Source organism: Coturnix japonica, chromosome 20 (assembly GCF_001577835.2).
Source record: "Coturnix japonica isolate 7356 chromosome 20, Coturnix japonica 2.1, whole genome shotgun sequence".
Lineage (NCBI taxonomy): Eukaryota > Metazoa > Chordata > Aves > Galliformes > Phasianidae > Coturnix > Coturnix japonica.
The window spans coordinates 1,000,169-1,013,242 of NC_029535.1; the positions used below are offsets into that span (position 1 = coordinate 1,000,169).

The 13,074-nt window shown below is 48.8% G+C and overlaps 1 protein-coding gene across 2 annotated transcripts in view; it reads left to right on the plus strand.

The window, feature by feature from the left end:
* LOC107322795 (fer-1-like protein 4) overlaps nucleotides 1-13,074 on the plus strand; it is a 30,101-nt gene that overhangs the window by 15,082 nt on the left and 1,945 nt on the right. For both annotated transcript variants that reach the window (XM_032448596.1, XM_032448597.1), the window contains 19 exons: nucleotides 34-217; nucleotides 760-884; nucleotides 1,285-1,419; nucleotides 1,729-1,902; nucleotides 2,071-2,187; nucleotides 2,515-2,676; nucleotides 3,357-3,519; nucleotides 4,516-4,619; nucleotides 4,966-5,097; nucleotides 5,511-5,559; nucleotides 6,376-6,482; nucleotides 6,856-6,987; nucleotides 7,659-7,769; nucleotides 8,226-8,353; nucleotides 8,842-9,012; nucleotides 9,476-9,630; nucleotides 11,203-11,381; nucleotides 12,014-12,099; nucleotides 12,888-12,986. In XM_032448596.1, the coding sequence (XP_032304487.1) occupies nucleotides 34-217; nucleotides 760-884; nucleotides 1,285-1,419; nucleotides 1,729-1,902; nucleotides 2,071-2,187; nucleotides 2,515-2,676; nucleotides 3,357-3,519; nucleotides 4,516-4,619; nucleotides 4,966-5,097; nucleotides 5,511-5,559; nucleotides 6,376-6,482; nucleotides 6,856-6,987; nucleotides 7,659-7,769; nucleotides 8,226-8,353; nucleotides 8,842-9,012; nucleotides 9,476-9,630; nucleotides 11,203-11,381; nucleotides 12,014-12,099; nucleotides 12,888-12,986 (2,513 nt within the window). The remainder of the gene's footprint in view (nucleotides 1-33; nucleotides 218-759; nucleotides 885-1,284; nucleotides 1,420-1,728; nucleotides 1,903-2,070; nucleotides 2,188-2,514; nucleotides 2,677-3,356; nucleotides 3,520-4,515; nucleotides 4,620-4,965; nucleotides 5,098-5,510; nucleotides 5,560-6,375; nucleotides 6,483-6,855; nucleotides 6,988-7,658; nucleotides 7,770-8,225; nucleotides 8,354-8,841; nucleotides 9,013-9,475; nucleotides 9,631-11,202; nucleotides 11,382-12,013; nucleotides 12,100-12,887; nucleotides 12,987-13,074) is intronic.

The following is a 13,074-nucleotide window of genomic DNA, read 5'->3' on the forward strand; positions in this document are numbered from 1 at the left end:
ATGGGAAACCTGCTAACCTTCCTGCACCCTCAGGTGCCTGGCTTGCACACTGGTGAGATCTTTGCCAAACTGGAAATCTACATGTGGCTCGGGGTTACCAAATATGCGAAATACTGCATGATGGAGCTGCCTGAAGAGTTCAAGTACCTCTCAGAGAGCAGGCAGGAGATCACCCAGCTCTCAGTGCACAGTCCTCCCAGCTGGCTCAGCAGGGATGGTGAGTTCCACAGCTTAACCAGGAGTGGGCAAACGGAGAGGTGAGAAGTCCTGCCCCGGGATCACTGTGTGAGGAGTAGGATGTGGCCTGTCAGCTCCATGTCACCTCTGAGACATGACTGGGAAAGACAAGTCCAGTTTGTTCTGATGAGGGCACGTTTGCGCTCTCGCAGGAGGAGCAGCTGCCAGGATGGGGGTCTCCTGGGTGCTGAGTGTGCTGCCTCAACTGGCAATACATGTGAGCTCTGCCTCTTTGCTGAGTCCCATTGATGCTCCCCTGGTGGTGAATGCTCTCAGATGACTGCACATTTCACATCATGTCCTACCCAGAGGTGCCTGAGGAGCCTGCTGAGCTTCTCTTGCTTGGCCAAACCTTGAGAAACATGCTGGCCCTCTGAGAACTGCAGTGAGTGCCCCTAGAAGTGGTACCCTTGCAGGATGTACCCAGCCTTACCTGATCTTACCTCACTGCGTTCCTCCTGACACATCTTTTGGATTCAGGAAGGGCTGGATCAGGGAACTGAGAACTCTTTTTCTTACCAGATTTCAGCTATTTCCAGCTCCGAGCTCACCTGTATCAGGCTCGAGGAATCCTCCCTGCAGATGACAATGGACTTTCGGATCCATTTGTGAGAGTGGTGTTTTCAACTCATTGCCAGACCACCAGGGTGAGATCCCTTAAACTCCTGCATCTGCCTTCTTGGATATTTGGAGACAGACAAATCATGTATTCACTGACATGTTGGAGGACAGTGCTGTGTCCTCTGGGACTTTTTGTAACTCCAGGCACAAGGTATTTCTGTGCTCTGGGTGGGGTGATTACGTTCAAGGAACATTTGACAAAACAACCAAGCAGACAATGGTGTAAAGGACTGATACCATTTACTGGTTGATCCCAAGTACTTCTACTGTCTCATGCTTTTACCATTTCTTCTTCTGCCAGCTGCTGGCTCCATGTGGCTGTGGTGGAGAGGAGATCAGCCCATGCTTCCCCAGTCTCTTTACAAAGTGCATGTGGTTTTTTTCCATGGACTGTGGTAAGCTCAGACCTCTTGTCTCTGTCTGCAGACGGTGGAGGAGACATTGAGCCCAATGTGGAACGAGTTACTTTTGTTTGACCAGCTCATAATTGATGGAAATAGAGAAGAGCTGAAAACAGAGACTCCTGTTGTTGTAGTCAGTCTCTTCAACCAGAGTACATTTGTAAGTACAGCCACACTGCCCTCGTGCTGTCACTTCAAAGACAGGGAAGGCAGAACAGCAGTGTGTGTGAGTGGTACAAGTAGGCATTTAGGAATCATGTTTCCAGTTTCCATCTGTGGTCTTAGGCGATTTGTCCAGTCCTGAGTGGAAGCAGGTCTTAAGTTAAAGGGAGCTGCTTCAGGTGCCTCTCCTCTGCTCCTGCCTCTGGATGGAGCAGAGGATGGAGGAGCAATCTTATGCATGCCCATGTGGCTGGATGGTAGTAAGATAATGCACGGATACTTTAACCCTCTCCCTCCTTTCCTGCAGGGCTCTCCTGAGTTCCTTGGCCAGGCCTTTGCTGTCCCACAGGTGAAGCTGGTTGATGAGCCATACTGCAAACCTGCCCTGCAGTTCTTTGATTTCTACAAAGGCTCCAAAACAGCTGGAGAGCTCATTGCCACTTTTGAGCTGATTGAGTTGGATTACAGTGGCTATTTGGAGGTAATGGGCTTGGGGAAGCCATGTCTGCCTTTCAAATGAAGGACAGAGGCTGCAGGGACAGAGCTTATAGGCACAGACCAAGAGGAGAGAGAGAGGAGATACGCTGTGGAAGATATGTGGAAGATTATGGTTTTCAGTGCTCAGTGTGACTTGGCTCTGTCTGCTCAGCCCTCAGTGCCTGAGGATGTGGAGCCCAAGGAACCCAGCTACCTGGGAGACCCCCGAGCTGGACGGTTCATCATCCCGGAGGGCATCCGCCCCGTGCTGAAGGAGTTTCGCATAGAGGTGTGCTGCCTTCTGCTGGGCTGGCTCCCATAGTGGGAGGCACAGACTGCCCATGGACATGGCAGGGCTTGGGGAGGGTTTGAAACCCAGCACGTGCCAGAAATGGTGGTGCCCGACATTCAGGAGGAACTGTTTCAGTGGTTTAACAACCAAACCCATTGTGTTTGTGCTCACAGCACAGGACTGGATCCTGGTGGCTGGGTGGGAAGAGTGGTCTTATACCTCTCTTGGGGTCTATGATGAGTAGGGTGACAGTTCTGGGCAGGGCTGTATGGCCATACCACACCTAACATGTCTAGAACAGCCCAGCAGCTTCATGTGCTTTAGATCCTATTCTGGGGCCTGCGGGATCTGAAGCGGGTCAACTTGTTCGAGGTGGATCAGCCGCAGGTGATCATTGAATGTGCTGGCAAGAAGGTGGAGTCAGAGGTGATTGTGGCCTACAATGAGAACCCCAACTTCACTGAGCTGGTCAAATACATGGATGTGGTGAGTGGGAAGGGGGTCCTGCCATGCTGGAGCACACCATGGTTGTCCTACAATCACATACAATCTGTTTGCTGAGAGTGAGTGAATGGGAGGGGAGCTGCACCCAGGCTTTTGATCTCCCAGAGACATGCATTTTGGCTGCATATCAAAACCTTCATGTGTGTACCCTCTGAGATGAGTCTCAGGCATCATCTGTCACCATGAGGCTCTGGTTTTTGGGCAGAGTTGTAAGGTCTCATCAGACCTCGCATGCAGCAGGGCTGCACAGCAGTCTCAGAGAGCTGAGATTTTGTTCAGCCTGGAGGATGGGATCTTATCAACACTTATAAACATCTGAAAGGTGTGTGTCAAGTGTCTGGGACCAGACTCTTTTTCAGTGGTGCTGAGCAACAGGACAAAGGGGCAAAAAGTGGAATACAGGAAGTTCTATACAAATATGCAAAAGAACTTCCTTAATGTGAGGATGCCTGAGCCCTGGCAGGGGCTGCACAGAGAGGTGATGGAGTCTCCCTCTCTGGAGATACCCAAAGCCACTTGTATGCTTTTCTGTGTCATCTGCAGTAGGGAACCTGCATTAGCAGTAGGTTGTATTACATGACCTCCAGAGGTCCCTTCCAATGTCTTCAGTTCTGTGATTCTGTGTTCTGCTCCCACAACCCCTTTGTGTGGTTCTTTTGCAGGAGCTCCCAGAGCAGGTCTACCTGCACCCTCCCCTAAGCATCTTCGTGGTTGAAAAGCGGGCATTTGGACGCACTGTGCTGGTGGGGACCCACATTGTGTCTGATGTGATGAAATTCTCTCCCAGAGAGCTGGAAGAAGAGGAAACGGAAGAATTGCCCAAAGGTGAGCTGCTTGATGAGGTTCCTGTGGAGTTAGCAAGGGGTTCTGCCTGTGGCAAACATCCCCACTGCTTCTGCCCTGTAGCCAGGCAGCAAAGTCCTCAACCAAGAGCTGTAAGTTGCCCAACAAAAGCATCACACAGGGCAGGTCGAGGTCGAAGACAGTTTGTAATTCCCTGAGGCTGTTTGGAAGTGGCTGCAGCCAAGCAGTGGTGCAGGGCCTGACCTCCTTGGGACTGGCAGATGGCAGTTTGCCATTTGCAAGGGTAGCTTGTTATTTGCCTCCCCACCACATCAACAGGACTCACCTGCTTTGGGTGAGTTTCTCTGTCACTCTTTGTTTTACAGTTATGAAACCCAGAAGAGGCAGAATGGTTCATGAAGATCTCTTAGTCCAGCAGGCCATTTATCTGGGGCTAAATAGGCAGTAACTTACATCTGTAGGAATTTTGTGTCTGGAGTCAGAGATATTTAGCTTGTGGAGGACCATTGTCTTCATCTATTGCAATCCTCTGCATAGCTGAAGTGGAGAGCTGACCTCCATCAAGTTTTAAGGAGTGTGAACTGGTCTGCATTCTGCATATTAACAGTTTTCCACTTTTCTTGCATTACTGGGTCAAGAACTACTCACTAGGTAATGGATTCCCCAAAAAGCTCTCTGACAGCAGCAGCCAAAGCTCCTGATCTGGGAGTGTATAAATAAAGGGGGCATGATGATGAAGAAGCAAAAATTGATGAGCGGAGGATAGCAAAGGTGTTTCTCATAGATCTCAACTCTTGCTCATCAGTAGCAAGCATGTAGATGGTGGTGACCAGTCTCAGCACTGTACTTGGATTTCCAGTACAGTTTTGGCAGGATCTGATATCAAAAGCTTTAAAAGAAATCACACTGCAGTGAGGTAAGAGATGGTTTTCCTGTGGAACAACAATTGGCCAGAACTAGGAGTCACTGGGCAGAAACAAATGCATGAGAACATGATGTTCTTTCTCTGCATTTCAGCCCAGAAATTCTCAACCCGGCATCTTCTGCCTCAGACTGCAGTAACCACTGGCCCGGCCTCAGGTGAGGCAGGTCCCAGTGCTCACCCCCTGAGTCTAGTGAAGGTAAGTGATTTGTTGGGCCCAGTGTGTTTTGAAGTTTGTGAATCCAACTTTCTCTCTGGACTCAAACACTCCTCTCCCCCTGTCCATCTCCTTGTTTCATGCCTGCTTCTACTGCTCCTTGATGCTGCTGTGTGTCTGGGCTCCGGCACAGAGAGAAGAGCTCTGCTTCCTCATACAATGAATACTGCTGCCTTTGTAGCGAAGCATGAGCCCAGGCTACTTGAAGCTTTGTAGCTCCTATGCTCTGCCTGGAAGCTGAGCCTTTGCTGGGGCTTTCAGGACTGGGTGTGCAGGTATCCTGGATGTTCTTTCCCTCCATCTGAATCCTTGTCTCTGTGATCTTAAGGCTCCTTTGAAAAAGATTCCTATCAATAAGTTTGCAAAGAAAGAGGATGAATATGAAGAGGAGAAACCAGATCCAGAAGAACTAGATTGGTGGTCCAAGTACTATGAGTCTCTGAAGGAGCTGTATAACCAGGTAACCTTTTGTGATGGCTTCCAGCTGAGGGTGAAGTGGCCGTAGTGGTTTGAGGAACATGTTTTCAGCAACACAGAGTGCCATAGGAGCCATTGCAGCATACATCTGCAGGAAGATGTAAGCTTTTATGTGCCAAGAACACTTGTGGTAGTCAGGTATCAAGCATCCTTCAGGTGGGCTGAGGTCAGCAGGTAATGGATGTTGAAGCATCCCTGAGTCTAGATACCAAAGTTTCTTCCAGGTATACTACTAGGGCATTCATTGGGTACCCTCCTGCAATAATGTTAATGCTAAAATATCTCAGTCTCCATATTGCTGACTCTGCTGGCAGGAAAGTTTTGGAAGTGTTCTGTGCTCAGATGGAGAATTTTTTTCTGTCAGGGTTGTGGGGTGACTGTCTTTGTGTGTTTCAGACACGCAGTGATGAGGAAGATGCTGAGAACGATGAACTGAATGATGCAGGTGAGTCTTCTGTGGGAAGAGCCAGACCCTACACTGCCCAGAGGCCAATGGGATTGTGAAAATGGAGCTGAGCATTCAGCAGCTGGGTACCACTTCGTGCACATGGATACTCAACTAGGATACAGGAAGGACTCAGAAAGACCCAAAAAGCAGAGAATAGTACTACAGTTGTACCCTCAGCTTTGCTGAGGTGTAAGCAGTGACTGGTCCAGCAATAACCTGAGTTGATGGGACAGTAAGTATAGAAATGATATAAATCCTATTTAAGAAGAGGAATAGAGGGTAGGTTTATGCCATTTGTTCTCAGGGGATTTGGGGTCTCTAGGAAATGGGGCACAGAAACGCACTCTCTTGTTGGGTTTCTGTTTCCTGATGTCCCAGAAATGGGACCAGCTGTGCTCATCCTCCAGGCATGACTGCCTGTGCACAAAGTAGTGGTGATGGATATCCACCTAGAAGCAGTCCATCCAAACAAACATCTGTCTAAAGAAGGTTAGCTTTCATTCTTGTCTGCCTTGACAGCACCTGTGGAAGGGTCCAGTCACCTTCCTCTGCTTAATCCTTCCTTTCTAAAGAGCATCCACAGGGAGAGGCAGGCCTGTGCTGAATTTGTACCCCTGCTCACACAGTCTTGTCTTGATGGAAGAGCTGAGGTGCTGTGGGGACACCCGCTGCAGACAGCAATAGCTCTAGTTACCCTGACACAGCTCAAAGGCCTGGATAAAAGTATTGCTATTGCTAGGGGCATTGCATGGAAGGACATCTGCAGTGATGGGAGAGATCAGAGCATTTCTCAATCTTCTATTGCCATTTCAGATGGAGGGAATTTAAATGCAGCCTACATTGACATGGAAGCAGAAGATGAAATGGTAATTGAAGCTGAACCTGCTCAGCCCAAGAGGAAGCTCATTGCCACCCTTCAGGTGAGTGTTGGGGTTATGGATATGGCCTCTTTCAACTCTGGATCTTTGTGCACACTTATCTTCACTTCCACTACAGTGGAAGCTTAAACTGGGCTGGAGAACCTCACTGAACAGTGTTTGTTGAGTTGTATCCTTGCTGGGCTTTGAGACAGTTAGTAAGACCTCTGAGCCCAGCTGAGATACATGTGCTCATCTGATGAGCCTGGGAAGACAAAGGAGACTCATGATGTCTGTCACTGTATATTACTGAGTAAGGGAGGATATGGTAAAATGGTCAAGGCAGGGGGAAGATAATCTTCCTTTTCTTAAAAGGGACTCTTCTCTCCTTTAAGATGTCATAAAAAGGCCTAGAATGAGTTTCTACCTCTTTCAGATCTACAACTCTGAGCTGGAAAATGAGTTTGATAATTTTGAAGACTGGCTATGTATTTTCCCCCTTCATCGTGGCAAAGCAAATGATGATGAAGATGGACACGAGGATGAGAATTTTGTGGGGAAGTACAAGGTGCTGTATCATTGGAATAAAGTTTGAGAAAGGCTACTCTTAAAGTGATCTGGACCTCTGAGCATGCAGACACCAGCAAAGCCTTGGAAAGGACATATGTGTGCAAAGTTGTATGAGGTCATGGTAAGGCATGACCAGGTGCACTGTGGTTTTTTGTTAGTTGACAAATGTACTTGCTCTAGAACTTTTTAGCCCTTACAAGGAGAGAACATGAAGCATAAAGGGACTCTTATCCTCGCTGAGGCCTCTGGTTATATTCAATATGTAAATAAGTATTAGCAAATGTCACTGGTTCTAAAATTAGTAATCTTATCTAAAAGATTCATCAACCTCCCATCCAGGAGCTCTTGAAGACTCTGAAGTATCAATTATAAAGGCTGGTTTAAGAAGGTCCCTAGAAAATCTTTGGTGCCTCTCTGCCTTTGGCAGTTGAATTATGTGTATGGAGATGTTCAGATCTTCTGGCACTGGCAGTGGTCTGGCAGCCTGACCTGCACAGTGACTGCCTGGAGAAACATGGCAGTGCTTGTGGAAAGGACTGTCCCCATGGGCACGGACTGTCTGAGGCTCTGATTTCCCATCTGGGAAGGGGAAATGGTTTCAGTCGCTCCAACCCCATTTGAGATCTTCTCTTTCATATCTAGTCATTACCTGCGGTGTCTTTTCTGCAGGGTTCCTTCTATGTCTACCCTAGTGTGGAAGCTGGCATGGAGCCCAAGGTCTCCCAGGGGGTTCCAAGGAACAGACCCATCAAGGTTCTTGTAAGAGTTTACATTGTGAAGGTAGGTCTCTGGTGGCAGTGACAGCAATGCCTGGGGGCCTGTCCTTCCCTAAGGACCCCCTGCTGTTCTCCACTCAGCAAATGTGAGCAGTGGCACTTGGGAAAAGCCTGACACTGGCTTGCCAGCCTAGTGGGAGTCAGCTACAACAAGGGCTGTCATTTACATCTTTTTCATGAAGAGCCTTCCAGGCTTTCTTGCTTCAGGAGGTGCTAAAAATTCAGTTGGGCATTGCTCAGCTCCTCTTATTTGCTCTAAGACAGTGAGCAAGTAGGTGGGCTGGCAGATGGAATCATCTCTGCCTTATGAGTAGGGATGCGGTGGAACAAAAACATTTCACTGCTGGGGCTGTTGCTGAAGGTGGGCTGGTGACCTTGGGATATCTCAGGTCCACGCAGTGTCCTCTCTTCACATTGCTCTCTGCAGCTGATGTGTGGCTGTGCCTCCTGTGTATTTCAGGCTACGAACCTGTCTCCAGCAGACCCCAATGGCAAGGCAGACCCCTACGTGGTGGTGACAGTGGGACAGGAGCAGAAGGACACAAAGGAGCGATATATCCCAAAGCAGCTCAATCCTGTGTTTGGAGAGTATGTAGGAAGTTTTCCTCTGCAAGGTTTAATTGTAGTGCAGATGTGGGGCTCATGACATGACCCAGCGTGCACAGTCTTCTTTTCCTCTCTCCTGGGCAATTTTGTGCTATAAGACAAAGATCTCAGACTTGTCTCCTGCCTCCATCTGTCACAGGGGTATTTGGCTTCAGGAAGGAAGCATTCAGAGGGCTTGATTTATCAGACAGAGTAGCAAAACAAGAGAGCTTTGGAGACATTTGTCCTTACCTCCAGGAGCTCTATCCGGCGGCACACACTCATGGATAAATAACTCTTTTTGTTTGAACAAGTTTGAATTTGTTTGAATTTTGTTTGACACTGAAAACTGCACATGGTGAACTAGTGAAGAGACAAATTCTATCAGAGGTCTCAGGGCTGGCAAACACAATTCTTAAATGTGGGATGATTGAAGTAGAGCATGTGCTTAACTTCTTGCTAATTACACTTCCCCATCTGCTTCCAACCAGAGTTGTGGAGCTGACAGTCTCCTTTCCCATGGAATCGGAGCTCACTGTGGCAGTATTTGACCATGATTTGGTTGGATCTGACGACCTGATTGGAGAGACTAAGATTGATTTGGAGAACCGGTTCTACAGCAAGCACAGGGCCAACTGTGGAGTGGCTTCGCAGTATGACATGTAGGTATTAGTCTGACACATTGCAGCCATGAGACTTGTTCTCCACTTCTGCCACTCACAGCACCTCCAGTTTTGCAGGACAGAGCTGGCATCTGCAGTGTAATGTGCAGATGCATTACAAGTTACATAAGTCCATCTTCTTTATTTTTTTTGCCTCCTACCAACTTCCTGTGATAGCTCAAACTCCTACTGCAGGAGCAGGAGCTCCCAGTTCAGAGCTGCAGTGAGAGTTGCTGCTGTTGCTGCTCTGAAGCCGTCGGTTTTATGAGGGGCAACCCTGGCTTGTTCCAGGGGAGAGGAGCTCATAAAGCTTTCCTTTCATTAAGCTTTTGTGCATCTGTGGTTTTCCCAGGGAAATCTAAGCAGGGGCATCCTGGTACAGCCTGTGCTGGAGAGAAAGTAAAGGGCCTGTGAAAAAAACTCTGCCAGTGTCTGAACTGAGCATGTTCTTCCTTCCATGCAGAAATGGCTATAACATGTGGCGAGATGCTTTCAAGCCCACACAGATCTTGGATAGCTTATGCAAGAAAATGTCACTCCCTGCAGCAGAGTACAGACGGGAGGAAGTCAAAGTGGGCAGCAAAATCTTCAAGGTCCCTCCTGAAGTATTTCCTGAAGGTACAGAGAGCTTGGAGTGCCCTGATGGCTCCTGCAGTGAATGTGGTGATGTCGTAGGCTGGGAACCCACCAGCCTCTCTTCCCTGAATTGCTGCTGGGGCTGTCTGCCCATGCCATCCCTGTGTTCATGGGTCACTGTGGGGAGCATCCTCAGCACCCAGCAGCCTGGCTTTGGTGGGTGATGTTTCTGAGATGGGGGAAACGTGATCCAGATCATTAGGACCCATAGCAGCCTCCCAGGCAGAAGGTGGAATATTTGTTTTGCAAAGTGAGCCTCTCACAGCAGTGTTCTGCATGGGTGCTTGGTGCTTGCTCAGCCAGAGCACCTGCAGCTTATTGCAGTGGCTGATGCTGTCATGGAGCTTGATCTCCATCTGCTTGTGACCACCATCACCTGTAGACTGGGGTCCTGTTATTGTTTTATGGGGGCTTTTTCCAGTATTCTTTCCTGCATTTAGCTGGTTTGTCCTTCAGGGATTCTTTAGCTTACTCCCCATTTCACTATTGTCAATTTCTTCCTTACAGGCAGCTTTCATATCTCCTTTACTATTTCTCTTTCCTTGTTACTGGAATTTTAAGCCCTGGTGCCATTGCCAGTGGAAGAAAACCTTCCCAATCATAGGTCTCCAGGGGCCAGCATTTGTGCAGTGGGTCCAGCCTGGAGACAGGAATGGAGCAGACCTGGCCTGCTTGTGGATGGCTGGATGTCCACTACATGATGTGGACATGCTCTTCTTAAAAAAAATGACTCTACCCCTCTTTCCTCTTTTTTTTTCTCTCCCAAAGACTTTTCATCTCTGTTGCGAATACCTGGATCAGCCTTCCTTCCAGAGTCAGTTTGAATGAGTATTTTAGATTCTGGCTGCAGAGGTTTTGTTCACTTACACAGACCCTTGTCAGCCTTACTATGTTTTCCCTTGGATCCACTTGCAGATCTTGCTTTCCCCATTGGCTGTCTGTGGTTGTGATTGTTTTTCTGCTGCTCTTATCCCTTCCTGAAACCATGGAGTATGGATCAGCCTCACCATCATCTTGCAGTTTAATTCTGAGCTGGTTTTGCCTCTGTTTTGAGTCAATTTGGCCGATTTCCATTCTGTCTAAGTGCTTTGCTCACAGGAATATTTGTATTGGGTTGTACGTGAACTAAATCATTTGTTTTGTCTGAAGCTAAGAAGTGTTCATGTTGTCAGGGCTCCCGCTTCCTCCACCAGCATTTAAAGATGCTGTCATTGATTTCTGCTCCAATCAAACAAAAACCAGCTCAGGGACATCATTTGCTCTGGTGCATGGAGGGCATGGTCATGTGTCACTACCAAGTGTTATGGTTCTTTCCTTGAGCACTCCCAGGGCAATATTTCCTATCTGTTGGTGTGCTGGCATCACCACAGACCTTAAACTGCCCCAGAGGGTTGTATCCTGCTCAGCATCCTGTGGATCCTTTTCCCTAGACCACTGTAAAAGCTTTTTTGCCCTTTTCCTCTTATTTCTCTTGGCTTGCTCATCTTCTGCTTACAGTTTTCCTCCTCACTGTGGCATATTGAGCGCTTTTTCCATGGCTGTGTCCTGCTGCAGGGGCCTCTGTGAGGGATGAGAGCGGAGCAGCTGATGAGAACTGGTCAGTGGATGATGAGCACAAGGCTCTGTATGTCCTGCAGCACTGGGAAGAGATGCCAGGACATGGGTACAAGCTGGTACCAGAGCACGTGGAGATCCGATCCCTTTACTCCCCAGAGAGCCCTGGGCTCGTACAGGTGCGGTGTGTTTCCTTGTCCAAAGCCAACATTGCTCCAGGCAATGACCTTTAGGGCAGCTGGTAACCAGCACCCTGTCTGATTCCTATTATCCCTCTGTCTCCACATCATGGCATGCGTCCCAAGCTCTACCCCTTCCTGGATGGGCAGCTGTTTCTGTCAGCAGTCAGCAGAAGCTTGATGGCAGTGGGGCAGCAGTGCCAAGAGCAGATTCTTCCTCCTGCTGATGCTGATGGCCATGCACTGAACATGTCTGATGGCTCATTCAGCACCGAGCACTCAGAGTTGGAGAGCCAAGACACTCTGCTCAGTGCTTGATTTGCACTGGAGCCAGGCTGAGCACAGGAACTCCAGACTGCAAAAGGCTGAGTGTGAAGTAGACTCAGCTCATCTGGAATGCTTTTTCTTGGAAGCAGGATGGGGAGGAAAGGAAGCAATTTTGATGGTCTTATTTTTTTTCTATCCAACTCTGTCTAAAATCCACACAAAGCTCTGAAGCACTGGGAATGGTGATGAAGGGTGACCAGTGGTGGCCTTCTGTTATAGTTGTCCTTGCAGGGCCAAGCTTGGCTCCTTGAAGAGCTAGAGGGTGGTCAGTCTTCTGAAACCTCTCTGCTGTCACCTCTCACCAGGGCTCCCTGCACATGTGGATCGACATGTTTCCCAATGACGTTCCTGCACCACCACCAGTCAATATCAAGCCCCGACTGCCTATCAGGTAGCACCCCTGGGAGCAGGGATGGTATCTTGGGTGCACTGGCTTCATGCATTAGGGTTTCAGCTGCACCAGTGTTGGTGAAGGGCAAGGTTAAGCTCCCTGAATGGAGAAGGTAGGAATCTAGGTGTGAGCTACTCACCCAGCTCTTTTCTGAATGGAGAATGGAGAATTTCCTTCTCCTGGGTTGTCCGGAGAAGGGAAACTGAAGGAGCTGATCTGCTTCTGTCCATGATCTAATGAGAGTATTGAGATGAAGGACCCCAGATTCTTCTCACAGGTGCAACTTGCAGCTTGGAAAACTCCATCTGGATATTGTTCATAATGAGAGTGAAGAAATCCTGGGATGGGGACTCAGGGAACTGGAGAGGTGTGAGAATATTCACTTGGAGATGCTCAAAGCTCACGTGGTCCAGGCCCTGATCAATCTGCTCTACTACAATGGCAGAGCAGCAGGTTAATGTGGAGACTGCAGAGGTCTCTTCTTGCATCAGCCTTCCTGTGCTCCCATGTCTAAGTGGTGCTGGGTGGGTTTGCACTACACCAGGGCTTATCTTTGCATAAGCTATTTGTTTTCACTGTGAGTGTTTGTCTTGCAGCACTGTAACTCACTAACAAGGGCTACATGCAAGTTAACGAGGCCACTGGGCTGGGCCAGGGGGACCCTGGCAGGATACCACAGGTCTGGGGGGTTTCAGGTCCTACTGCTGGGCTGGTGTAGACTTGCTTTGCCCTCCCAGGCCTCAAGCATGAGAGCATAGGTCTCACTCACCCCTGTGTCTTTCCCACAGCTACGAGCTGCGTGTGATTATCTGGAATACAGATGATGTGATCCTTGATGATGTCAACCCAGTAACTGGAGAGCCTTCTAGTGACATCTACGTGAAGAGGTCTGATGGGAGCCGGCAGGGGGCCAAGTCCTGGCTATCTGGCTCCCAGCCCTGCTCAGGGCCCTCCTCTGAACCTCTGCTCCTCCCT